The 27,739-nt window shown below is 39.4% G+C and overlaps 1 protein-coding gene and 1 long non-coding RNA gene across 17 annotated transcripts in view; one reads left to right on the top strand and one right to left on the bottom strand.

Annotated features, from left to right (window-relative positions):
- The window catches only part of PEX5L (peroxisomal biogenesis factor 5 like), a 272,998-nt gene that overhangs the window by 178,739 nt on the left and 66,520 nt on the right, over positions 1–27,739 (bottom strand). For 4 of the 15 annotated variants that reach the window (XM_070466354.1, XM_070466355.1, XM_070466360.1 and 1 more), the window contains exons 1-2: positions 25,937–27,003; positions 24,023–24,094 (exon numbers count right to left, since the gene is read on the bottom strand). The exons of 3 other annotated variants lie outside the window; for them this stretch is intronic. In XM_070466354.1, coding sequence (XP_070322455.1) covers positions 24,023–24,094; positions 25,937–26,029 — 165 coding nt within the window. In that variant the 5' untranslated portion in view covers positions 26,030–27,003. Of the gene's footprint in view, positions 1–24,022; positions 24,095–25,936; positions 27,005–27,739 lie in introns of those variants that run through there. 8 more of the 15 variants (XM_070466356.1, XM_070466358.1, XM_070466363.1 and 5 more) reach the window with 5 other exon arrangements.
- LOC139034750 (uncharacterized) lies at positions 13,533–20,886 on the top strand. Of its 2 annotated transcripts, none has more exons than XR_011487288.1 (3): positions 13,533–13,745; positions 15,560–15,649; positions 19,609–20,886. It is a non-coding gene; the product is annotated as an uncharacterized lncRNA (long non-coding RNA). The 2 variants fall into 2 exon arrangements; XR_011487287.1 differs by having other exon boundaries at positions 17,883–20,886.

Here is a 27,739-nt window from a genome sequence, read left to right as displayed (position 1 = left end):
GGGCAGAAGCTCAGGGTGAGGTGAGCGAGAGCTGAGCCCAGCTCTAGGCTAATTAAACCAGAATCCCTGTAGGTGGGACCCAAGCATCAATTTTATAAAAAGTCCTCAGGCTGTCCCAGTGTGCAGCTATGACTGAGAACCCAGGAGCCAGAGGCTCTCCCACCTACACAGTACATGGTGCCAGCAGGCCTTCAATAAGTGGAGGCAGATTTCACCAGTCAGGCTTTCCTGGACACCATATGTGTGAAACAGAGCTGGGATATACATGAAGTTTTGCACTGACTAAAAGAGAAGGAACAATGAGCTACATCTGCCGTGAATTATTGTTTCTGTGGGCCAATGGCAGCAGCAGTTGGTATGCACTGAGCAGTTGCTGACTATGTGGGGCTTCACCGCTTATGAGACACGAGCCCCTTCCTTCAGTAATTTTCCACTGGGTGGAGGCTCTCATAAACTAACGACCAGGGCAGATCTGGCAAATCCCTTCCTGAGGCATGGAGAAAGTGTTCTCATGAGACAAACTGGTGATGTCCTTCTCAGTTCTACACATTAGGTATATCTACCTACCAGAAATAGGACTGAAATTCCTAAGCATGAAAAAAAGCTGTAAAAAAGTTTAAAGTCTTAAACTTATAATAGCTATTATCATAGTTGCCATTAATTGATCAGCTACAATGTGCCAAGGATACATTATTTCTAATTCACATGCCAGCTGCATGAGGCACCTAGAACTATCTTCATTTTTCAACTGAAGAAAAGTTTTAGGGTAGTTAAGAACCTTGTCCATAAACACAGTTGGAAAGTGGCTGAGTTACGATTAAAGCCCAGATTTGTTTGAAAGGCTTATTCTGTTCAGCAGCTTGATTCTCCAAAACAAAGCAAAAACAATATAAGGAGAGTATGGATGTAAAGAACAGCATTCTTTCATTTGTCTGCAGACTCCAAATTTTTTTATGATAAGTATACTTTACATCTTATAATAAAAAGTTTTTTTGAAAGAAGGGAAAAAAATGAATGCTAAGTATAGGGATCAGATCTATTATTTAGAACATTGTTATTAATCAGATACTTTTTCTTAATTAAAAACATTAACATCCAGGAATAAATAAATGTATTCAATTTTCCATAATTACAAATAAATTTCCTGGATTTATATTTCAGAGCAAGGGACCTGGATTCAGCTCCCATTTTCATAATGGTCTTTGTATTTGAGACACAGACACTTTCTAAATTTATTAAACTATCCAACTTTACAAAAGAAGTGGCAGATAGAATCCAAACGCAATCCTTATTTAGCAAACTGTCTTCCTTCCTGTAGGAATTTAGCTTCTGTTTGGTCTTTATCTAAAGCACCTGCCAAACCACTTGGGTTTCCCCCCTCTCTTGTTTGACTGTGGTCAGCAAGGTGAGAAATTACGAGGAGGAAAATGAGATTTTGGAAATGGGTGCCGACAAAGTTGTCATCTCACCAGGGAAGATGAATGAGGACACGAACAAGAATGCAGCGCAGGAAAATACAAGAGCCAAGGAGAGAACTGGAGCTCAGCGAATTTTCCTCCCTGTAGGAGTTACCAATTCAGTCCTGAAAAATTATAAATGATACTATCACTTGAAAACTGGGTACGCACAGACTCCATTTTTTTACTCTTCCCTGGTCTCCCATTCCCCCCAGCCACTGAAAAAAACAAAGTACTAGATAAACAAAAGGACTGCCTACCTCAAACCTTCTCTCTCTGGAAGCACAGGAGGCTTTTATTAATCTGAAGCTACTGAAGCTATTTCATGCTCATTGTTAAAACATACTTTTAACACAATTATATAAACTTGGCAACTAAGAAGTTTTTAAGAAACATTTTTACTGATGTTGATTTTCAGTACAAGCAGTCAGTATATCTCTATTCATGGGAAGACACTTTAATAATATTTAATTAAAGTCCACACAACAGTAAGCAGATCCTATGACTAGCTTTCCTGGTTCTAATTCCATTGTGTCTCTTACTTAAAGGAAATACATGACTTTATTTGTAGCTGGTGTTTGGGATGGCATTATTTCTAGTCTGATTAGTTGTACAGACCTTTCTCACTACTTTTTTACTTTTAATCAAGTAAAAGTAAAACATTTTTACTTTTTGTTTTTAAAAACTGATTTTGTGGTAATTGATGAATTGTGAAATACAGAAAAGGAACAGAGAAGTAATTTAAAAATCTAGCATTCAGAGATAATAACTTAATAATTTAGAATGCTTCCTTAGAGTCTTTTTTTTTTTGCTGTTTGTTTTAACATAGTTGGAGCTTTCCAAATTTTCATCTTGCCTTTGTGTTTTGCTTAATATGTTGCAAGTGTTTCTTTTTTTTCCTATGTTAGTAAAACCTCTGTCAGCAGGATTTTAAGTTGTACATAGTATTCTATATTATGAAAGGGCAGCCAATTGCTATCTTTTAAATTGAGAGCCCCTGCAGTCTACGTTCATGGAACACATCTGGCAGAACTGCACACACAGTTGCCTATGTTAATGGTGGATTGCCCTTGATAGCACAGAGTATCCTGTTTTGTTCCCAAGTACAAACAAAGGACCTGAGCAGGGCAGGTGGCCTTCTTGCCCCACTCCCCCAGGCCAGCTTCCTCATAGGAGCTGAAACCAATGGAGTTCTCAAATGGAGGAGGAATTAGTAGCTTCATTCCACTAGAAAGGTAGAGCCTCTAGGAGTATGGTCATGGACCAGGAACCAGGAGGGACAAACATTTATTAAAAATATACTGTGAGCAGGAGAGGGTGAGGCGCTGGGAACACCTAGATGAATAAGATGTAGTTTCCTCCTTATAAGGACTGCAGTGCTGACTCAGCAGGTGCAACTGAGTTTCAGCATCAGTTGCTCTGGGAACCTGTCACCTCACCAAACTACCTGCCAGCCTCTTTCCCTGAACCATCAGCCTTCGCTGAGGGTCTGCTGTAAATGGACAGATTCCTCAATATTTTTAAAAATTAACTTATTTTTAATTGAAAGATAACTGCTTTACTGTGTTGTATTGGTTTCTGCCATACATCAGCATGAACCAGCCACCGGTGCAAGTCTTGTGGAACTGTGGCCAAGGCACAGAGCGCTGCCTGGAGTCCCACTGCCCCCTGATCTTTTTCTGTTAGCAGCACTTGCCCAGTACTGCCCGGTTCTTTACGTTCAGGTCAGCTTTTGCTCCCTTCCTGCGGCCCTATGGTGCTGGGGTCTCAGCATGCCTCACCACCAACCTTGCTGGACAATTAGGGCAGCCTTATAAAAATAGCCCTCTTTCCTGTCTTTTCACATCTTTTAGTTATTCTCAGCACATATGATGAGAGGCTCCTGAGGGCCTGTTTACATACACCATACACCATACCCCAGTAAGCTCTATGGGGGCCAAGGCAGGAATACAGACTGGACAGCTATTCAGGCATGTAGAATCTGGTTGAAAATGCACACTCAAATGTGTAAGAAACAAAAGTAAGATCATGATTACATGCCACACACTGACACGGAATGTCCTGAGGGGGTAAAGTGAATCAAGTATTTGCGCAGGGGAGCTTAAAGAACTGATGAAGTGAGTGATGAATGAGGAAAGGCTGAGATGAAGTTGGTGGGATTCTGAAACAGGGAAACAAGACAAAGGGCTTGAACCAAAATGTGTGCTGCCTAATGGCCAAGGGTATCAGACTGCAACAAAATTGTTAATTCCACAAGATCCAAGTCCTGTTTACCTCTTCTTATTTCAGAATATACACAAGTAAGTCTGTTCCTTTTTGTATTGCTAAGAGTGCTGGAGACAGCACTGCAGCTACTTTGCATATTCCCTAAAAACAGTTCTTCCTGTTTCCCCTCCCACAACTTAAATAATATTGGGCTCTGTGATTCTGTAAGATAAAATTGTTAACAAAAATTTGCAAAATGTGTGATACATGCTATTTTCCTTTGTCATTGACTTCAGAGGTGAAATTTGTTTTTGACAATTTTAGAATGACAATTATGGCTGACACGGCTAGTTTTCTATCCCACTATCTTTCTTCCTTAGTAACTGCTTCTTTGGTGGACATAGTACCATGCAGAATAAATGATTTTGTATTTCCTGGGAGTTGCTTCTTTGTAGTAGACACTGTGATCGTATGACTAAGTACTGGGCAATGAAACATAAATTAAAGGACTCTATGGGACTTCTGGGAAGCCTTAAAAGGAGGTGTGGACAAAAGAAAAGAAAAAAGGGGGTAAAAAAGGAGATAAAAAAGGAGGGCGGGAGAACCTGCCCTTCTCTCCCCACCTTTCTTCTTTCCCACTTCTTGGGTATCAAAGACAATGGATGGGGATTCAATAGCTATGTTAGAATATAAGGAGTAGGGCTTCTTCCAAGGGGTAGTCGAGCAGAGGGCTGGAAGAAGTATGTATCCCTGATGCCTCTGGGAAGCTCCATACCAGCCCTGGATGGTGAAACTCCAGATGTTAAGTGAGGGAGAAGTAAATGTCTGCTTAATACATGCCACTTTGTTTAGGCATTAGTTTCATAAACATATAAAGAGCATATACTTCTCAAGAGCAGGAGCAATGTTTATGCCACTTGGTTCATAGTGGGTGTTCAGCAATGCCATGATGATGACAACAGTGACAATGATAAAATTAAAAACAGTGAAACAAAGTGGCTTGAATAAACTGTACATAGTTATTTTTATTTAAAGATTCTACTGCTGATGCCATTTAATCTATTTGTATGCAGGTGTCCTCAATGAGGTCTGCATTTTTAAATAAAATTCTCAATCTACTGAACATTAAAAGATTTCATTTCGTTTCATTTTGTGAAGCAAGGCTGTATCATTTCTACGTGTCTTTATGCTGGCTTCCACAGTGCTGTGAGAAATGTCTTTAAGTGACTGATCCTCAGCGATGGAGAGATTGTGAGCTCTATGGGCCTCATCATGACCCGGTATGTAAATGGTGGAATGATGTTGAGAAATTCATTCCCCTGAAAGTGAAGGAGTGGGCAGCCTCTCTGAGGAAATGACTCAAAGACTCAGTCAGTCAGTTCAGTCGCTTAGTCGTGTGCGACTCTTTGCGACCCCGTGAATCGCAGCACGCCAGGCCTCCCTGTCCATCACCAACTCCCGGTGAGTTTGAGTTTACTCAAACTCATACCCATCGAGTCGGTGATGCCATCCAGCCATCTCATCCTCTGTTGTCCCCTTCTCCTCCTGCCCCCAATCCCTCCCAGCATCAGGGTCTTTTCCAATGAGTCAACTCTTCACATGAGGTGGCCAAAGTATTGGGGTTTCAGCTCAAAGACTAACATGCAGTAAAGCATGAAGGAAGTGGAAGAACTGGTCAGAGAGGCTTGGTCAACCAATGAGAATACAGTGAGAAAGCAAATATTTGGCAACTAATGAAGCTAGAAGGGGACAAGGGACTCAAAATATTCTCAAAGGTGAAACATGGTGCATAGGTAACCCCCTTTATCTACTTTCAGTTCAGTTCAGTTGCTCAGTTATGTCCAACTCTTTGTGACCCCATGGACTGCAGCACGCTAGACTTCCCTGTCCATCACCAATTCCCAGAGCCTGTCCATCGAGTTGGTGATGCCATCCAACCATCTCATTCTCTGTTGTCCCTTTCTTCTCCTGCCTTCAATCTTTCTCAGCATCATTATCTACTTTAGTCTTCTGGAAAAATTACAAAATTTTTAAACTCTTGTTTTTCTCCCAACGTTGTTAATTCCATAAATCCCAGAAAGGATGTGAGGTGTAATCTCATCTAACTACTGGGAAACTTCACGGCATCTTAAGTTCAAAGGAATTTCTTTTCTTTCTTTTGCACCTGTCTTGGATAACTTTACTTAAATTTCAGTTACACAAGAACAAGCTCAGGAATTAACTTTTAGTGAGAAAAAATATCTGCCATGAATATAGGAACTCCCATGCTCAGCATGGGAGGAAAACCCAGGGAAATAAGCCATTTTTTCCAGTGTAATTTATCTTTAGGCCAGTTGTGAGTAAAATATAGGCACAGTCATGTAAAACTAGGAAATAGGACACTATATCCTTCAGTTTTGTTTCTTGTGTTTCAAGAGAACCCTCTGCCTGCTAACTTCCATTATTAGCACCTGGCTTCTTTCAAGGAATCTCCAAGAAGGGACTGACCAGCAGGGGCTGTGTTTTGAGCCCGACTCAGTCCCACCCTTTTCTTTGCTGTTTGTGACTTAAAAAAAAAAATTTTTTTAAAGGCTTTTATTTGAACTCCCATGGGTGCAAGGCAATATACAGTAACTAACAATTGTACCTTTAAATTAAACAAAATGCAGTATAGCTTAATTTTCTTGAAGACTTGTGGGAAGGCAGTTGGCAGGAAGAACATGGGCTTTGGAGGGAGACTATTTCAATTTCATTTTTCCAGTTTTATTAGTTATGTGATTCTTTTCACATTTCCCAAGCCTTCTCAGCCTTGGATGACTTTTTCCTGATTCTTAAAAATTGGCATAATAATAATATCTCTCAGATTGTTGTCTGGCACATAGAAGGTGCTCAACAATGTTAATTCCCTTTATTCCCATCCCTCCCCCACTCCTGACATAACCAAACTAAATTGGACAGTTGGAATATAGTGTGATCCACCCAGCTCTAACAATCTCAACCTCAATGCTTATGCATGTTTAAAATGACCTTTGCACAAGCTGACTTAACTAAATTTCTCTGCAACCTGTCCCCAAATATGGCTTTAAACCTGTTTTCCATATTATTTTTTTCTTCATGATAGGCTGGAAGTCCTGAGGAAACTGACCATAGGACTCCCTTGTGATGTCAGAAACAGATTTCTAAATAAGGAAGAATAATAAAAACTCATTGGTGATTACTACCCTTTCACATTAGTATACCCTGAAATAACTGTTCCAAAGAGCACTTATTGACAGAGGGCCTGATTTCCTTCAAAGTTATGCAGAGAATTTCTAAGTGCCAACTTATTTCAGGAGAGGAAGTTCTCTTCTTTGGCGCTTTGCTGAAGCTAATTTGGGTTTTCTGTGTTTTGAGAAATATGATGTGACTTTTCTGCTCAAGACTCATCATGAACCCTGCATGCTTTTCATTTTTATCTTAAAGCAGGCTCAGGTGTTAACAAAATTCATCTAGCAGGACTTTCTCTAGTGTTGGGGGACAGATACATTGTTTTCACATAGAATAGGCAATTTCTTGACTACTAAATAAACTTTAGAAACCTCAGCATAAGTTTTGCTTTTCCAGGAAAAAAGTTTGCTGATTAAAAATAATAGAATCAGTAGTATTAGCAACACTGTTATTTCTCTAGCTCTATTTATAACGTCCTCTTTTCAAAACAGTTGAAGAATATAAATATGAAAACTTATCTACTTTTTGTCACTATGATTAGAGAGAAAGTTACGAAAAGAATCATTTGAAAAGAAATACAATGTAATTATATCACTTGTAAATTAATAAAATTAAGCTACACTTTGCCTCCTTCCCTAAGTTTTACTGGTCTAAAAATAATAGTTTTGTATGTGTTCATTTTTCTACAGGGGAGCTCATTTTTAAATTGCTCCTTAATACAGGACATTGATTCATAACCTCAGGGCCTTAGTAAGTGGCCTCCTTGAAGATGATACTATTTTGGATTTATTCACAAGAAGTAATCCCCTTGAATGACTCAGATAAATTTTTTTTTTTAGTTCAGTTAAGAAATTCTTCAGGAATTCTTTGTGAGATAGAAGTAGGGAAAATATTATCACTTTGCCATGTCAAGGCTTAGAGATTTGTTCAAGGTCAAAGAGAAAGTCATTGGTAAAGCCAGAAACTTGAATCCTAGCATCCTCGATTGTATTTTAGTTCTGCTAAAATAACTTCCTGTATTTCTTGGATCTGCATTAATGTAAGAGTTTTGCATTTTGGGACCCAGGCAACAATTTTAAAATCTAGAATACTTACAAAAGATTATATATTCTAAAACACATTCACAATTATTTCTTTTCATCATTGCCTTTCAATAGAAAAAGTCATAGGACTTAAGTCTATTATTCCATTCATATAAGTTGCTTAGACTTCAATATAGGTCTCTAAGTCTGTGTATTTTATTTTATTTTATTTTATTTTGGCATGGGAATATCCCAGTGGGTCCATACATCTGTGTCCTCAATGCATATGGCACCAGAATAAATTATATCCCAGGTTATTTGTGGCTCTAACAATATTTAGTCAATTTCCTTTCTCAGCAAACTTAAAAATTCATGCAAACCAGATTTATGCAAATCATGTTTGTGATTCGGCTGTGGTCAGGCTCAGGAAGCAGAATCCTGTGTAACTGCCATGTAGGATGTGATTTAAAGTTGAGGATTTAAAGTTGAGGATTTAGAAGAGCAGTGCAATGTGTGTGGTGGCACACACTGGACATTTAAATATACAGTGATATTTAAAGATGCAGAGGGGTATGCGAAGATGACAATGTGCAAATTCCCACAAATATGCATAATTCATGGTAAATTAGTATATGTCTAATCATAGCAAAGTACACGATTTTCTTGCAATCCCTTCCTTTCCTTTTTAAATTGATAACTGGCATCTTGAAAGAAGAAGGGAAAGATGTGGGTGGTCACCACAGAAGCCAGGGAAAGTTGTGCGGTATGTATATCTAAGGCTGATTCATGTTGATGTATGGCAGAAACCCACACAATATTGTAAAGCAATCATCCTCCAATTAAAAATAAATAAATTAAAAAACATACTGTCCCCCAAATGCCTAAGGATCTCCTTGATTCAGCATAAGGCAACTATTAAAATGACATCTATAAAAAATAAATGATGATGTGGAAAAAATGAGTCTGGCATAATACATAAAGAGGGAGATGCAAAATGGAATGCACACTAACTGCAGCTATGTAAAAAACTGAAATTATGCTTGTGACTATGCAAAAATGAGACAGTATGTAAAAATGAAGAGTTCTTGGGTACAGGGGTGATACTTTTGATCTGGTCAAAGTTTCTCATAAGGGTTTTATACACTCATAAGCAGAGTAACCAGTGGAAGAGAAGAGACCCCAAGGATGACTGTCAGTGCACCAACAGGGAAGGCTCTTGGAGGAAGGTGGGGCGCTGCTATTGGGAGGATGTGGGAGTTACCAGAAGCTTGGAGGGGCAGAGTTGTGGCAATGCAAGTCTGAAGGGGTGGCAGAACATCACTTCTCAGACCACTTTTCTAGATGGGTAAGCAGGGAAACTATAGATCTGCCAACACCTGGGATAAACCAGCTCTACCCGGCAGTTCAGCAGGGACTTCAGCCTGAGAAGAAAGGTCAGCCACTGTGGGGCAGCTGGTAGAGTGGCATTTCCAGAGCACAGCTTTGGAAAGCTCTTCAACAAATGCTGAAATGATGGGCTTTCCTGTACTGTTTCAGGCATGGATATTTTCAAATGTGGTGAGCACAGAGGCAATTCTAGGTATAAAGTAAGGATTTAACTTATCATGAGAAGCACCTCAGATGTGAGGACTTGAGCCCATGTAGCGACCCTAACGTAGGACCTGACTTTTACTGGTTATCTAGCAGGTAACCTGATCCTACCATTCAGTACAGGGCAGGGTCCCAATGGCCTCAGAGGTAAGCAGTTATCCAAGGACTGGGCAACTGCCCTTGTTCATAGATTCACTTTTGGGCTTCTGTGTTTATGACTCTTTTACAAACACACACACACACACACACACACACACACGCACACACGCACATACACACATGAATAATGTCTTTTGAAGGAAGAATATTTCTTTTTCAATTTATCCATCTTAGTTGATTTATGCTTTTTAAAAATCCTATACATCTTTCTCTTATAAACAGAAAAGGTTTTTCAGATTTTACCCTATTAGATTTCTAGCACAGTCAAGATGACATTAATAACAGATCTTGCTAAGTCAGGGAAGCATGAGGAAAGGACAGCTTCTTAACTGTGAACTCCTTGGACCCTGGGCAGTCATGCATAGCCACACAGACTGTGCACACAGCACATCTCCTTGGGGTTGTGCAAAGCAGTAGCCTAGCATAAAATTCCCTATGCCTTAGTGTACATTGGGAAATGGGGATAATGGCACCTATATCATAGATTTGTTGGGAGGATTAAATGAGTTGCCAGGAAAAATATCAACAACCTCAGATATGCAGATGATACCACTCTATTGGCAGAAGTTGAAGAGAGTCTCAAGATGAGGGTGAAAGAGGAGAGTGAAAAAGCTTGCTTGAAACTGAACATCAAAAAAACTATAATCATGGTATCTGGTCCCATCAGTTCATGGCAAATAGAAGGGGAAAAAGTGGAAACAGTGTCAGATTTTATTTTCTTGGTCTTCAAAATCACCATGGATGGTGATTGCAGCAATGGAATTAAAAGATGCTTGCTCCATGGAAGAAAAGCTATGACCAACCTAGACAGCATATTAAAAAGCAGAGACATTACTTTACTGACAAAGGTTCATCTAGTCAAGGCTATGGTTTTTCCAGGAGTCATGTAGGGATGTGATAATTGGACCATAAAGAAGGCTGAGCACTGAAGAATTGATGCTTTCAAACTGTGGTGCTAGAGAAGACTCTTGAGAGTCCCTTGGACAGCAAAGAGATCAAACCAGTCAACCCTAAAGGAAATCAACCCTGAATATCCATTGGAAGGACTGATGGTGAAACTGAAGCTCCAATATTTTGGCCACCTGATGCAAATGGCCCACTCACTGGAAAAGATCCTGATGCTGGGAAAGATTGAAGGCAAAAGGAGAAGGGGGTGGTAGATGATCAGATGGTTGGAAAACATCACCAACTCAATGGACAGAAGTTTGAGCAGACTCCAGGAAATAGTGAAGGACTGGGAAGCCTGGCGTGCTGCAGTCCATGGGGATGCAAAGAGCTGGACACAACTTGGTGACTGAACAACAATAAATATAAATACATATATACATATATAGTGTTTAGAACAGGGTATAGTACATGCATAGTAAATGCTATATAACTATTGCTTTAATAAAAATTGTTTAAGATTAGAAAAGCTTACAGCAAAGATTACATTAATAAGTTTTACTTCTTGGTCTCCATCAGCTATACTTGCTTTATGAAACAACATGGGTCACAGGATTGATTGAGTAGGTTCACTTTAATGAATGAAGCCAGGAGGGAATATCTGCAAGGTTAGAAACAGTTAAATAAAGGACTGAAGATCACTAATTTGTCTTAACTCCTTTTCTTTTGTAGTGCTAGGAAATAAGAGTTTAATGTCTTTACCAAAATAGTAATTGATCCTTTCTTGACACCAAAAATTGGGATAGTCTAAAAAACTGCACCTCAAAGCGTTATGTGGATAGGAATCCCTGGTAGGCTTGTGAAAACCGATTCCTGGTCCCCACCCACCCTTAGAGACTTTGATCCAGTCTGGAACTTGGAGTATGAATTTCTAACATACTGTAGGTGATGCTGATGCTGCTGGTCCATGAATGTCTCTTTGAGTCACTGAGCTCTTCTGCAAACCCACATCTTGTCCTGGGAATACAGGGAGCACTAGGAAGCCTGTAACTTTTTCAAGACCATGGCTAGGGAAATAACATACATCTCAGAGGCCTGAGGGTCCTAAATGCTCCCTTAGGTCCTCAGTTCTAAATCTCCTGTAGCACTGGTACCATAACTGCCTACTGACTGAAGCTTCACACTGTGCTATTGGTTTCTTAGAGGCCATGCTGTGTTTATGTAATTTCTGTGTCCCAGCACCAGGCAAACACCTAGCAAGAAATAGGCTGTTAAGAAGTTTTTGTAAGATAAGTAGATGAAGTAGGAGGTTAGATCATTTCCATTGAAATGCTATTTTTTTTTTTAAAGCAGCATTCCCTGTATCTTTGGAAGTTATTTTGTTACCATATAATTAAAAAGAAGACAATTTTGCTCACAGTTTATCTTAGAACCAGTTTTTAAACATATGATTCTCTGCTTAGTGGTCTCCCCTAAATACTGAACATTAAATGTTGCCAGCATTCCCTGAGTTGGTTCTGCTGGGTTCTCCACTGCTCTCCCTCCAGTATCCCATGAGAGGGAACAGGGCAGAATCAAGCCCCAATTTTCTTTAGAACAACAAAAGGTATACATGTGCTGAATGCAACTAAGTGTTCTCCCCTACAACCAAGCCCCAGAAGATACATAGCAAAACTGTTTACATATCACATGTCTATAAACAATAGTTTCTCAGATTTTCCTGTTTTCCCATTTGCTGCTGCTTCTTTGGCAAAGGCTTTATTTTCATTTTTGTTTTCTTTTTCCCCCTTCTCACTCTCCCCTACAACTATGGGGTTTAGGATGTCTGTCTGCAGAGCCAAGAGGGGCTTGTTCCTTTTCTTTCTCCTCTCCGAGCATCTGGATTCTCAAAGGGGAAAGTCTATAGCAGGACTGTGAGGAGGCCTCCTTCCCTCCATCTGCACCCTTCTACTCCTAGGGGAGATATCAGAAGATTTGGTGATGTGCATCACATATGTATACATAGGCACAGGACAAAGGCAAAAAGGGAGGAAGAGTGTTACACACCTATAGTGCTTCAAGTTGATCAGTATGAATGGGATATGGAGTTGCGGTGGCATTGGGTGAGAATAACAGGGTAGTCAGGGCCTGGACCACCCATGGCCTGGGAGCCCAACTGAGGAGTTTGCACCATATTTGGGACACAGCAAGAGACATCACTTCTCCCCACATCTTGAGTATCTATCATCTGTAAGCCAAGCAGCTTTGTGGTCCATGTATGTCTTGTATGGCTACTGTGGTTCATAAAACCACAAAAGGATTGAAAATCCTTTAGGTGAAAGGGTAAGATTGCTCACTCACTTAATGAAAGATATATTGTGTCATTTTTTTCTTTAATGCAAAGTTTCCAAGGTTCTGTATCTTTAGCTTAAAAGTTTAAGAATTACAAAGCCTGTTTGTGAGCTTCAACTTGTTTTATTCTGCACTAAACAAGTTGATTAAAAAAATCCATCAACTGATGCATTATCACTCATTTCTTTTTCAGAAACTACTTCCATAGTTCACAAAAATTAATGTTTCAATTTTGGGGACACATTTAAAGATAGAAGCTGAGAGTTTAGGGAAGTGATAATTGGACAATTTTTGACTGGAAGAAAACTACTTGCCTCCATGTTTAGTGTTTTTCTACAACAAGAATTCATTAATTATTCACAAATTATACAAATGAGATAATTTTGTTAGAAAAAAGTGATGAATGAATTTTTTTTTCTATTCAGGACATCCGGCACAAGGCCGAGATGGTACATTCTCTCACCATTTCTTTATTAAGTCACTTATTCATATGTTTAAAGAATGAGATCATTTGGCAAAAAAAAGATACTATGATGAGGAATAAATAACAATTGTGCTGAATGATCATTTGTGTGTGCGTGTGTTTTTCCTAGATCACGAGATAGGAAGGAAGTGGTACTCGCTGACTGGGGGTAGACCATGTGAAAAACTATAATGACTAAAAAGGGAAATGACAGAATTATAGAGTTGTTTTGAAGAAAGAAAAGGAAGCAATGGAGCATTAAAAAAAAAAAAAACACAGCAGGTTTGCAAGAGCTGTGTTTCTGTCAAAGCTTATATATGCAGTACCAGAATAAGAGACACATTCCAGAGGCGGGGATCAGAGCATCGGGCTGAGAAGAAAGGAGAAGACATGTATTGCAAAGTCTGGATGGGAGAGAAATAAAGGCATGACCACAGAAACGACAAGGTCAGTGTAATGGCAGAGACCAGGCATCTAGGTCCGAAGTCAGAAGAGAAGGAAAGGAAGTCTACTCTCGAAATTCTCTCTCCTGTTTAAGTATCAAAAGAAGAAAAAAAAAATTTGTATGGTCTATCTCTTCCTTAGTCATTTTTATTTATCAGATTTTGAATTTGTAACATAAATAGTTTCAGTATAAATATTTCCACCCACAGCTGTTTTTCAGAGCCCTGATAACAGACACTGAGGAAGTCAGTAATCAGTGAGGTCACATGCAAGGTGACAAAGGTGACAAGGTGACAAAGTGCTTCATTAGACAAAGTGCTGGGAGCTCACTTCAGAATGGATGGACTAGGAAGCTAGTTGTTGGACTGTCGTCCTGCTTCACAATCCCCACAACCAACTGAAAGGGTGATGATAAGCTGATCCAAGCGAAGACCAGAGAGACGAGCTGTGGAAAAACCCTCTGCTTCAATGGGGGAGGAAATGCTTTGCTAATCTTCCTAGGGGGATCTTAGGAGATTCAGATTTCTTTAAAAATCTTTAATATTTGTACCCTGATATACAATGGGATGTATTCCCTGGTGGCTCATATGGTAAAAGAGTCTGTCTGCAATGCAGGAGACTTGAGTTCCATCCCTCGGTCAGGAAGATCCTTTGGGGGAGAAAATGGCAACCCACTCCAGTATTCTTGCCTGAAAAAATCCCATGGACACAGGAGCTTGGTGGGCTACAGTCCACAGGGTCGCAGAGTCAAACACGACTGAGCAATTTCACTTCACTTCCATACAGTGGGAAGCTGTCACAAAGCTCGTGAGAGCCCCTTTATGAAGTAGGAAGCATCTTATATAAATATCCTTTCATAAAAGTCCATCAAATTTAATAGAGTTAGCTGTGCATTTGAAATACATGCTCTTCTCAAGTGATTTTTCTAGACTGACTGGTATGCTTAGCTTACCAGCATGAGGGAATTTAGAAGAAAGGATAAAAAGTAGTTTAATTTATGAAGGCAGTTATAGGGGTGGATGACTAAAGCCAGGACATGAAACTGCAGACCCGAATTCTAATATTTCTTGCGATAAAAAATAATCTAAGTGATAGAGTCAAGTTACTTCCCTATTCCAAGACTCAAGTTACTTTGAATGAAGTAGAACCAATATAATTAAACTTCATAGCAGCAGCACCCTTTCATCACTCTAAGTTTCTCTGCATACCTAGGGGCTGATTTACTCTAAGGGACTGCACCACAGGCATAAACCTCCTCCTCTGTTTAAAGCGGCTGGGAATGGGTTCCATGGAGCACAATTTAAAAATCACTGCATTAGATTCTCTTCTGAAATTCCTTCTAGCTCTAATGTCTACAGTTTTCAGACTGACTGGATAAACTGACTTAAAACAACCAAAAAACAAAACCAGTAAAAGCACAACAAACATTCCACAGTGAAAGGCTGAATGGTTTCCTTTCAAGCTGTGTTCCAAATGGCTGAGCTTCAGCACTACTGTCCTGGCCTGTTATTTTCATATATCACATCATTTTTATACTCAGCAAGTCAGCTCATGTCATTTCAATTTTACATATATTTTTCTCAGTGACTAAAGATGCTGCCAGCACTTTCCCCCATTAGATTAAAAAATAGGCTATTTAAAAATTACTTACATCTATTTATTTTTCCAACTTGAAAGTTTAGTTTTTTTTTTTTTAATGCTGCATGTAATGAACATAGGCTGTACAATAATATCCTAAAATTAAGATACATAGTGGCATTTAAGATGTTTGTTGAACTTGAAGTGGTTACTCATGGTCTCTCTCTTACTGATGACAGGTTTTCATTGAACTCTGTGGTTTGCATTACTGTTTGCAAAGTTGGGGAAGATGGACTGGTGAAGAAGGCTGGGTGTTTCCCCTCTACAAGGTGGGTACCTTGCTAACTCTCTGAGATGCTAAGTTGGTAAGAAGAGGAGGTGGTAGAAGTCCCGAATAGGAAATATCAGCAATACTTTCTGCTTACAAATATCTGACCTACTCATTTTATCAAGTGGGGATATTTTATGTTTTAGGTTAACTAGTTCTTTTTTGAGGTACTCGAACCTCGGGAGACAGAAGGCCATCTAACAATCATATCTTAACGTCCATTGTTTTAATCTGGCCAACAACTGGGTTAGGTTAGTTTCAAGGGAGAGGCTTGAAAGCAGGAGGTGTAAAGAAGCAGAGAAACAGGGGGAGAGCAGGGGCCCACCCAGGTACAGGCACATCCTACTTTCCTTTGATCTGAGAGTCTCACAAGTGTAACAGGTCACAGACTGGAACCCCAGGGCTGTATACACACCCACACTGTTTTGACCACACAAGGTTATAAAATTTAAAAACTGATTTTAAATATTTAAAAAAGTAGATTTATTGCTTCTCTTGAAAAATGAGTATATGTGGTGACCCTGAGCCCATCTTCAACAGGATGGCAATTAGCTGGGGCTGGTAGGTGTCGCCCCTTCTAGGGGGCCAGCGGGTGACCTCAGCCATTGTCTTCCTCACTTCTTGTTTTTCTTACACATAATCCATTCTCATCTCTGAACTTGGCTGATCGAAGGAGGCGTTTGTATCTATGACCTCAGAATAGACTTTATTATTTAGTAGTAGTATAATGTAGCCCCGAAGAAACCCAAGGGGATTCTACACCTACTCAATCCAAGGCTTTTACCATCAACTCCCACCACTCACCCACTCCAGTACGGGACATTTATAAAGTACTTATTTCATGCCACACACTCTGCTAAGCATTTATTTACAGCAACTTATTTATCCTAACAACTACTTTATGAAGTAGATAGAATTTTCTTCATTTTATAGCAGAGCAGCCTGAGGCTGGTTAATTTTTCCCGATATAGCTACTACATGGCTGTAGTCTTTCATTCAGATCCCTGACTGTGAAAGCCTCGCTCTTAACCACTGTATAACACCTGGTACATTCACAATGGCCAACATGAGCAGGGGCAGAGGAGCCGGCAGACCCGAACAGGCACCAGACTAGAGTATCTAACAGTGCCCTACAGAAGGCACACAGCCCGCTCACTGGTAAAGCAGTGTGAGTAAACACAGAGATGTAATGACCAACTCAGCATTCAGGAACCTGAGCTGCTGGTGGAAAGAACATGAGATGAAACAGCCGTGGGCCTGGATTCTAAACTCTGCTCTGACTGAAGGAGGAGGCTGCATTGGACACAAGGCTCCTCAGAGAGGCACCCCCATTTGAACCCCACAGCAGACGTCTGAGCCAGATGGTATTATTCCATTTTACAGATGAAGAAACAGAAACTCTGAGAACTTCAGCTGCTCACTCCCAGGCCTTCTGCTTAGTAAGTGACAAAGCTGAGAGTGGAAACTAGGACGATGGCCGCCTGCTTCATTTCAGGTCTCTCCTGTCTGCCTCTGTGTCACTCTCAAGAGTCACCCTCTACATTTTCTGGCCTTCTACCTTCAGATCTCAGTAACATGTCAGAAGACTCTGAAATTAAGATATTAGGTCTGTCCTTTTAGTTTTTCCTGGAGTCAGAGGTGATGCCTAGGGGAATCAGTACACTAACCTGAAATGTATGAAGTCAACCCCCCCCACCCCACCCCCTCCAAATCCCTCAGCATTGTAAGTTTACAAGGAAAAATTAAGTTACTCTGCATTACTGTGATTTCTGCCCCACGCCCCCTTCCCAATTACCTAACTCAGGTTAGATAATTGAACTATTTTCATATTACTTGACACAAATAGGTAATGTTTTCATATTATTACTCGACACAAGTAGGTAATGTTTAAGAATAAAGGATGAGTGAAAATGCCTTTATCACAGTTACTTTTCTGTTTAACCTTTTGCAAAACTTTCCCCTTGCCTTGTATAACACTTACTGATGATAAATAGCTTTGCTGACAGATGGCATTGATTGGACTACAGTAGTGAATTTTTGTTTACTCTAATGCTGATTTCATATAGACAGCAAATTTGAAAAGCTTTGGTCTCTCTCATCACACATAAATATGGCTTATTTTCATTGAACCATTTCTCATCTATCAATCTCTCTGGGGAAAATGCTAATGAGCCTATGTCTATTGTGAGCATAATGGGGGCAACCACAACTGCATAATGTGCTTGGTCCTTCAGAATCTCACAGCATCCTGTTTCAGAATCACCGGGCTGCCCAGCTTGTTTCTTTCTTGCAAGCCTAGAGGCGGTTTCTGTTCTTGGTGACCAACACGGAGTTCCAAGAAGGTGCCCAGGAAGAGTGTTATATGTGACGTCAAGAGACAATGTCTCCAGCTTTATAAGTCTTTATCAGAGGTAAATGGGATCTGAATTATATTTAAGTCACCGCATTGATAGGGCAAGAAAAGCACTGGCCAGATGGTGTGGAGTACAACAAGGCAGTGACACATATCACCCCCATTCCTTTCACTATTTATGAGTCCAGAATCAGGTCAGCTGCTTAGATGGTGGTATGACCACATTAACTGTTAGTATAAGAAGGAAGCTCGATATCCTTTCCTGTTTCTCTGTTTTCCTCATTCTTCCATTTTTCTTTCACATTGGCCTGTACTTTCCTCTTTAGGATTCATTCCCACATTGACCACTAGGATAAAATTACAATCCTACTCAAATGCATTTCTGCTACTGGAAACACAAGAGGGTGTCTATATTTTGCCTCTTCTTTTTCTTAAAGGAAAATTCATAGAGATTCTAGTTTCCATGGCTTTCTGCTTGGGCTTCTTCCACAAATTTAAAAGGAGACTCTCATAAGGGTGTCAACTACAAACTGGCGCCTGCCAAGAGCATTTGCCGTGACTGAACAACAACAAGGACCTCTGCCATCCACCTCTGTGGAGCCTGAACCTTGCGCTGCTGCGGCTGCGCCTTCCATACCGCCTGAGGGTGGGCAGTGAGGCAGTTTGTGCTCCAGGGAAACTGGTGGAACAGGTCTTTAGATAGTCAGATACTTTCAGGAACTGACTTCATGATCCCAATCCTTGCCTCTCTTCATATCTAGAAAATCACTAAATTCCTTCATGGTGACATCAGCTCCTCACGAATAGCAGAAAACCTTTTGTAAAGTAAGCTCTTGATTGCATTGAACTCCTCCTTCACCAAAATCTGATATATTGACCTTCCCCCACTACCTCTTTGGAGCAGAGAGCTATCTGAAGTGCTATCTCCTGGACTGCAGTCCTCATTTTGACCCAAATGAAAACTTAACTCACAACTCTCAGGTTGTGCATCTTTTTAGTGGATAAAGGTTTTGGGCTAAGAAAGGTATGTGTTGTCTCTCTCCATGGTGCTTCTCATGTCTGGTCAAGGCCCTCCTCGGGGAGGCTGTCTAGGGATGGGAAAGGTAAGTGGATGGTAACAACCAATTTCAGCTCTAATTATGTATATATTTGCTTGGAAGGGCATTTCTCTCCTAATAAAGCTACAGCAGCCAAGAGGGAAGTAAACTGTTAAGGAATGTTTTTAGAAAAGATTATTCCTGTGAGGGTTCGATAAGTATTGGCCAATTATGATACTTCCTAGTAGGTGGTTATTTTATATAATTACAGCACTGAAGCAAATCAGCTTCTTAATGCCCACCTAGGGGATGCCCAGTAATGGGCGACCATAGGGAGCTATATAGGATGATAGACAGTGTACTGGATTGCACATCAAGAGGGAAGGCTGGCTTCCAGTGCTCTCTCTGTACCTAACCAGGGACTCAGAGCAACTCGATTCAGCTTTCCAGATCTGTGTTCCTGTTTGCTAAATTGGGGTTTTGGGGTGGTATTATGGACTGAATGTTTGTGTCCCCTCCAGATTCATATATTGACGCACTAACCTTTAATGTATTTGTATTTGGGGACAGGCCTGCAAGGAGATGATAACGGTTAAATGGTGCCTTACGAATGGGCCCTAATAAGAGGCAGAGACACCAGAGCTCCCTCTCTCTCTCTGCCAGGTGATGATGTGACGATACAGCGGGGAAGACTCTCTTCCTATAAGCCAGAAAGACAACCTTCGCCAGAAACCAAACATACCAGCATGTTTATCTTGGACTTGCTAGCCCCTAGAGTGCTGAGAAAGAAATATGTGTTGTGTAAGCCACCTGGTCTATGATATTTTGTCTGGCTGGCCAAGAAGGTGGTGATGACCAGCTAATTAAAATGACATACTTGTTTGTAGTTTATAAAGTACTTTTACAAACTCATTTTCTTAGAGAAACTCTAAGAGGTGGGAAGAGCAGAGTATTATTTTACAAATATGGAAACACCTCAAATCACAAGGCTACCATAAGGCTACTAAGTGAAATTCAGTCAGATGCAAACCTGAATCTTTGAGCACCTTTAGCTGTAAATGGCTGTGGTTTTCTTGTTTTTATCATCATTACATTGGATATCTATGAATTTTAGTTTTTAGGTTTCCAGGTAACTCCCAGGTAAAGAATGTCAGATTTATCGCAAGTGATACATATATTTTTTCTCTTCAGAACTACAAGAGTTGTTTCCTTTGACTAGATAGTCTCAAAGGTCTAGATCAGCAGTGAGAACCGAGGATTGAGTTGTTGGGCCCTACTTGGACCTGACCTGCAGAATCAGAAATTCTAGGGGGTGGGTGGGACCGAGCAATTCCTGAGAAGCCCTTAACGGGATTCTGAGGCTGCTCAATTTGAGAACCGCGGTTCTGATCATGCACACCTTTGTTAAGGGTTGACTTCTGACATTTCCCTGCCTTATTGTACTTACGGGTATGCAGCTGCAACTCTGAGTCCTATAATCAATCTACGGCATACTGTTAAAACTATGTTGAAATGCTCGAACCTACAAGTGTATCCTCTTTACAGTGACAATATTCTATAATTTTGTGTTAGCCTTCGTTACTTCCTTTGTATCTGCTTGGAATTTGGAAACATTTTAGAAAAAAAGTTATCTTGGTCAGCATATCACAAACTTTGAATTAAACTGACTCTATTCTAATTAAAATAGTAATTTCAAAAAGATTTAAGTTACTATTTATTCAAAGTGGCTAATGTTTTTAATCACTTACGCAGGGTACTTGACCATCTACTACCCCACACTGACCCCTGACATCTCAGTAACTTCAAAGGAAATTCACCTGTACCTGAGATCTATTCCTAAACAAGAGGCACCCCCATTCAATCAGGAAAGAATATTTTAATAAATAATAAAAATAACCAAAATACATATATAAAATTTATTTTAATATTTATCTTAGAAAGCCAAATAAAGAACTAATTCTATTATTTTAATTATATGTAAATGTACAAATGTATATTATATATGTTACATAATTATACATATAATGAAATATATTTATATCAAATGTCTGGATTTTAGAGGTATAAAGATTTTTATCCAATGCATCCTTTGATTACTTTCCTATGCTTGGAGTTTGAAAACTAGGGATTTCTGGAAGAGAATATGGACTTCAATGTCAACATGGTCCATTTATATTTAAATGACTATAGAAGTGTGTGGGTGTGTAATTACATATTATGTGGCACCTCTTATTACTTTAGGACATCAACACTAACCTAAGAATTCTCTGGAACATTTTCCTATGTATCTCAAACAAATCTTGCCACTAAAATTTCACAAAGAGAAAAGCACAATATTGCCTTTTAAGAATAAAACCTACACATTTCCAAAATTACTTTTTCTCATAGAGAAATAATAAAGAAATCACCTTTTACCCCTTAAATGTGGGCAGCCAGAGTAAATAAAATCCTCATACTCTATGCTGCTTGTTATTAATGTGCTTACATAAGCAAAACTGTGGGCTTTAAGTCATAAGACTTACAAATCACATGACTGATAAAATGGCATGTAGCTTACACAGCGTTTGTAGAGTGACAGCGTCTGAATGACAGGTTCAATGAGCTTAGTGGACTTCTGACCATCACAGCACTCCAACTATTTTATTTATCTTCTTTAGATTTTCTTTTGGTACCATTTACTGAGATAATTTTGTAACTGTATGAAGATTGACTAACAAATTTCTGCCATGTTTCTGAAAAGACATATGGAGACTAAACTGAACATAAAGATTCCTCCTCCCCTGACAAAATATGTATAATAATTATGAGATGAAGCAATATTAGAAAAAAAGTATTTCACACACATCCACCCACAAACACACATGCACTTTTAATGTTGATCTCTTAAACTCAGTAAGAATTTTTAATAGTGTTATAAAGACTAATTAGAGTGCTTTCCCAAATATTTTACTTTGAGGTGTCAATGCTGTCATTGTTTCTACCTAGGATTTACTCATTACATCAACACCAAATAAACCTTCCCCAAAAGGAGGGACTACTTTTTACTGCCAACAGCAAACACCAAAGCCAACTCATATTCATAATTACTCATCTTTTAAAATATGTTTTGACATGAATGACTCAGCAAAGCTGGGTTACTGCCAACTGGTGCCAACTGGTCCAGTGGCACCAGAGGAAACATGAGAACTAGAGAGTCAACAGTGACTGAGAAACTCAATCTTCCCTCATCTGATCCAGGTAAGAAAACTGCTATTTTCTGAAGAAGCAGGAGAGTAGTTTCTAATTTTTAAAAGATTCTTTAACAGTTAACAAAATGTGTTTAGGCATAACAATATAAATTTGTGAAAAGTGCAACAATAGAAAAACAACAACTCTCTTTTCTGAATCCCCGAATTCACTTAAAACAAAAATAAGCCTCAGGAAAAAATGAAGAAAAGAAAAAAAGCAGCTCTGGCAGTAGAACAACACTAAAGAGCTACAAAAAGAATGGGAATTTAACTTCTTCATGATTAAGAGAGAAATAAAAAAAATAACACTTTTCATTTTCATAGAGATATGTATGGGTATGTGAATTCTCATAATATACTCAGTTGTATTTTACTTTTTTTACGTTTTCCAGGGAGGTTCAGTCCTTCCATCAGAATGCCATGGTATATGGGAAACAGAGATCACACACCCAAAGAAATTAATTTGACACAGTTAAAATGATAGCTAACAGCCCAGCAGAGCACTCAGGCTCCGGCCCCACTTATTAACTGAACTGACAACTTGGCCCTAAGCAGAAACACAGGGCCAAATCCAACATTCTTCCACCCTGCTTTACTCAGGAGCGGCGGAGTGAAGATAAGGCAAGAAAAGCCTGCCTGTAGTTTGAGTGAACCCCGCAGTCTGGACATACTCTGCACCTCCTGGGGAGATGCTTTGTTCGGCCAGTTTTCCCTGGAATAGTACCTTCAGTAATCACAATTACTCCAGGCCTAACAGGCCAGTCTGTAAGTCAATTGTTTCTGGTTGCTCTCTTCTGATGGTCATTTTCTCTTTTATTCAGAAACAGACACAATGGCCCCTTTAATGCAATCACCATGATGCAAAACAAATGGCATGATTAGGAAACTGTCCAAATTCAACTTGGCTTTCTGTAACTTGCTGACTGCCTTCATTCCAATAGCTTCATCTATTCAGATCTCTGAATTATTTCTCTATCTCTACCTGAACTTACGTTGAAATCATCAGAATCACAGCCACTTACACATGAAATAGATACGTAGTTCTCTGTCTCCTTGATAATTAACAAAGACGTTAAGGGCTAATGCCAATTCCGTGACATGAGCTGGATACCTTCCACTTCCTGGTATGCCATTGTTTATGGTCTATTAAGCAGTTTTCATTTCACCTTATGGGCCCGTATAAAATACAAGCTAGATGTTTCTCAAATTACAAGAAGTTTTAAAGACTATTAACTAGCTTCTTTTTTGGTTTGTTTTGAAATTTGAACTCTCTAAATTTACTGCAGACAGTCTGTGAAAGTAAACTGGGCAATATGTTTTAAACTTCTCAGTTTTTGAAAGTCATTTATCCCCCTCCTCCTAAATTATAATTGTTTTACACTAATAGTAGCATTTCTCATTTTCAAAATAAGATACCTACTGGTTCTTGTTTAAATATTTTTTCCAAACCAAATTGTCATTGTTGTACAGATTCATTTTTTCAAGTAGGGTTTTCAATTCCCAAACATTCTCTTATTTTGCTCTGTTTTATTTTTCTTCATTCTTACACACAGGACATACATGCTGACATCATACAGAAGTCAGTGCATTAGAGGCCTTAGACAGACAGGCCTAGCTGCTCTCAAAAATCTATCTTATGCAGGCCTCAGTTAGTCAGGCTAATACAGCTGCCAGGGCAGAGCTGAAAGCTCAAAGGGCTCACAGTTGTCAAAAATCTACAAGGCAACAGTAGAAAATGTATGTAAGCATTCACTTACCTGCTTTTCATCGACAATTATTTCCAGGTCTTCGTCACTGCTTAATTTTCCATATCCTTTTTCTTTACTTTTCTTGTGAAAGAATAATTTTAAATGATCATTTAGTTTCTTTCCATTAATAATGTTAATTCCTACTTAATACTTTTTAAAGATAAAAGTCTGTACTTAACCTTGTTCACTAGTCATAATACATCATTCTTTATCCCAACCTCTCATGGACAGTAGCAAATATTTTTATTAAACTGCTGGCTTCTGCTTAGCCTCTCCCATCCAAATTACACCTTTAATCCTTTTCTGAATATTGTTATGCTTCTTTTTCAATTCTATAGTTTCAGAAAAGATTCTTTAATAATTCAAGATAAATAATAAATTCCTTAGAGTCCTAGGGTATTTTTCTTAAACACTGAAGCTGCATTTAGTGGTCATATTATGCTTAAGACTTCAGGTACTAAATATTTTCTTTTAATCCTTCATATATTTTTAAGAATAAGCAAGTAAAACACCACTCAGATAATGAATCTTCAGATTTTCTATGTGCTGTGCCATGCTTAGTTGCTTAGTTGTATCTGACTTTGCAACACCATGCACTGTAGCACACTAGGCTCCTCTATCCATGGGGATTCTCCAGGAAAGGAAATACCAGAGTGGTTTGCCATGCCCTCCTCCTTGGGATCTTCCCAACCCAGAGATGGAACCCAGGTCTTCTGCATTACAGGCAGATTCTTTACCATCTGAGGCACCCCGGAAGCCCAAGAATACTGGTGTGGGTAGCCTATCCCTTCTCCAGGGGATCTTCCCAACCTAGGAATTGAACCAGGGTCTCCCGCAATGCAGGCTGATTCTTTACCAGGTGAGCTACAAGGGAAGCCCCAGATTTTCTATATTTGCCTATAAATTTGATGAAAACTAACATTGGAAGAGACAACTCAGAAATAATTTTTAAAAGGTAAATAAGAAAAATTTCAAAATTAGATAGCTTAAAAAGTTGGAAGAGTACAGGCCATTTAAAAAAATATTCTTTATCAGCATTTTTTCCTCCATCTATCTCTCCCCATAGCAAAAGTTATAAAGTTAGAAAACAACACAGATCATGCAAACAATTTTACTGTTGTGTTACAGGAGAGAGATAATATGTCTGAGTCATCTTTTTCCCCCTTTCTCCCAGTGCAAGGGTTAAAGGAAATACCAGGAATGACAGTTACTTCTTCATAATTTCAGAAATTATTAGTACCTTGTAGAGGACCAGTAAAAAAAAAGAAAAGAAAATTCACTACCTAATTAGCTGTAATCCAAGATTGCTATCTTTAAAAAAGAAAAAAAAAAAAAAAAAAAACCCTGCTCAGTATTAACTATATCAACAAGAATTAAGGGAATTATAAATACTTATGTTTGCATCCACTGTGCCACATTAGGATCCTTGTCTCATTATGGGAAGAATTACATCCTTCAGCAAACATGACAAAAATCTTCTTTACATTATGGGACATGATTCTTGTCTGTTTTCTCTCCTATAACATTTCAAAAGCAGATTTCCACATTTCCCCACTCCCCCACCCCTGCAACAAACATACCTCCTATTTTTGTTTTTTCCCCTGTGATAGAGATTTCCTAAATATTCAAGTACTAGGATGCATAAATAAAATCTGAATTCTCATTCATATATTAATGAGTTTAGCCACTTAGAACAGAACAGATGGCCACAGTATTTCTATTATTATTCTTGTCCTCATTTGAGGTTCCATTTCAAGACTGATGGAAAACAAAAAGAACAAGGTTGGTTTCAATCAAACTGACTTCCTATCACTTTGCTTTAGTATCCCTTTAGTCCACTGGTTGCCGTAAGATATTGTCCAGAGACCCTCTAATGCAAATCATTTAGAAATGGCTTTACTGAATATTGATCCATATACGTACCAAGTAGCTTATTTGCATGACCCGATTTCTGGACAAAAGGACATTAAGTAGAGATGGAATAGGTGTCTTTCCATCCATTTCACTGTCAGACATCCCAGAATTCTTTGCACCAGCCGCAGTGGCTTCATTGCCAGAACTTGCTGACCAGAGAACCACAGATCTTGCCCAGCAATGGTATATATAATGCGCCACACTAACCAAAGTATCCGCGGATCATTGTTTTGACTTTGTAAACATTGTGAAATCAATGAAACTAAAATTTCTTCTTTTCTAGCTAATGTTTATCCAAGTACTGCCATGTTCCCTGACTGATGTTCTAGTTTAATGCTCAAAAACCCCCTCCATCTATTATTAATTATACACATTTTTATATCTCATCTTATGCATATGGACTACTCAGCTTCTCTGTCAAAAAAGTTTTCAACTTTCCTTTCAATGTCCCACCCCAGACTATCTTGTGATTAGCAAATCACTACTAATAGATATAACAATGCTGGCATTCACAGAACATAATTCAAGATTGCCCTTCCTGCCAGTACAGATTCTACTTCTCCAATTTAATCACAACTCCTTATCTGGTTTAGTACTAAATTTCCCCAGAAAGAGGCTAGATCAGGGAAGGAGATTATATTCCCAACTACTGTAAACAGAAGTTGGCATTTTCCAAGAGTGGGAGGAGGCATTTACAGCTCTGGGTTTGTACTTGAGCTGCTAGTCTCCAAACAGCAGACAACTGTACACAGTCAGAAGCTTTCCAGTTTTACTCTAGAGTTAAGCAATACTTTCTAGCTCACCCCATAACCCCACGGGGATTAAGCCTTTTCTAAGCCATCATGGTTATTCGCTCACTTACTGCTTATTTCTAGTGCGAGTATAATCCTCTTTCAAGCACTCAGCTTCCCACTTGGACTGCTTAGATCAGCCAGCCCAGGCAGGGATCTTCAGCTCTCCTCCCTCCTCCCAGCTGGGAATCCCTGTCTTCTATCTATGCACTTGGTCAAGCACAAAAAGCAACTCCATAGCTTCTGCGTGGTCTTTCACACTGGTCAGAGGACTGAACTAGAAGGAGAAAGAAAGCTAACCTCCCCACTGGCCAAGCGTGAGGAGGCGGGGCTTCTGGGGGAGGAGAAGTCAGAAGGAATCACTTCCCGTGCTCCTCCCACCTCCCTGCAGCCACTGGAACTGAGCATTCCCACTGAGGCAGTGAGGTTAGGCCCCTCTCCTCCTCAGCCTGAGAGTATGCTACCTACTGAGAGCAGAGTTTTGTGCACTGCCCCACTACATGCAGCTGAGAAGGCAGCATCCGTTCTGTGAAGTTGACACAGTGAGGACCTCGAGGTGGGAGAAGGGAGGAAAGAGAAAAATTGCTGAAAACGTCTCCCACTCCGTGAGAAGCTTTCAGCTCAGGATAAGTGTCCAATGTCTGACACTTCAAATACAGTATCTCCCCTCCTCCCCACACCATTATAAACCCTTTCTGAATAACTGGAGGGAGAACTATCTAGTTATATTTTTAGTACTGACGATTTTTTTTAATATCACTGGATCAGAGTTGCTGTTTTCTTAGGAACATTGAGCCTGATCATCTTTCTTCTCTGTAAATGTTCCATCTCTCTTTAACCTTATCTACTTCTACAAAAGTGAAACAGAAAGGTGGGTATAGTCACTTGAATTAAATAAACCATAAAACTTGGAAAATGTATAGAAAATCACATAGCCATGGATATAGAATATATTATGGAAGAACATTTTGCAAGTAAGTAACAAAACAATAATAAAGTCTGATGGGATAGAGACCTGGAA

This window comes from Odocoileus virginianus, chromosome 4, assembly GCF_023699985.2.
Source record: "Odocoileus virginianus isolate 20LAN1187 ecotype Illinois chromosome 4, Ovbor_1.2, whole genome shotgun sequence".
NCBI classification, from domain to species: Eukaryota; Metazoa; Chordata; class Mammalia; order Artiodactyla; family Cervidae; genus Odocoileus; species Odocoileus virginianus.
This window is presented reverse-complemented; position numbering and strand designations above follow the sequence as displayed.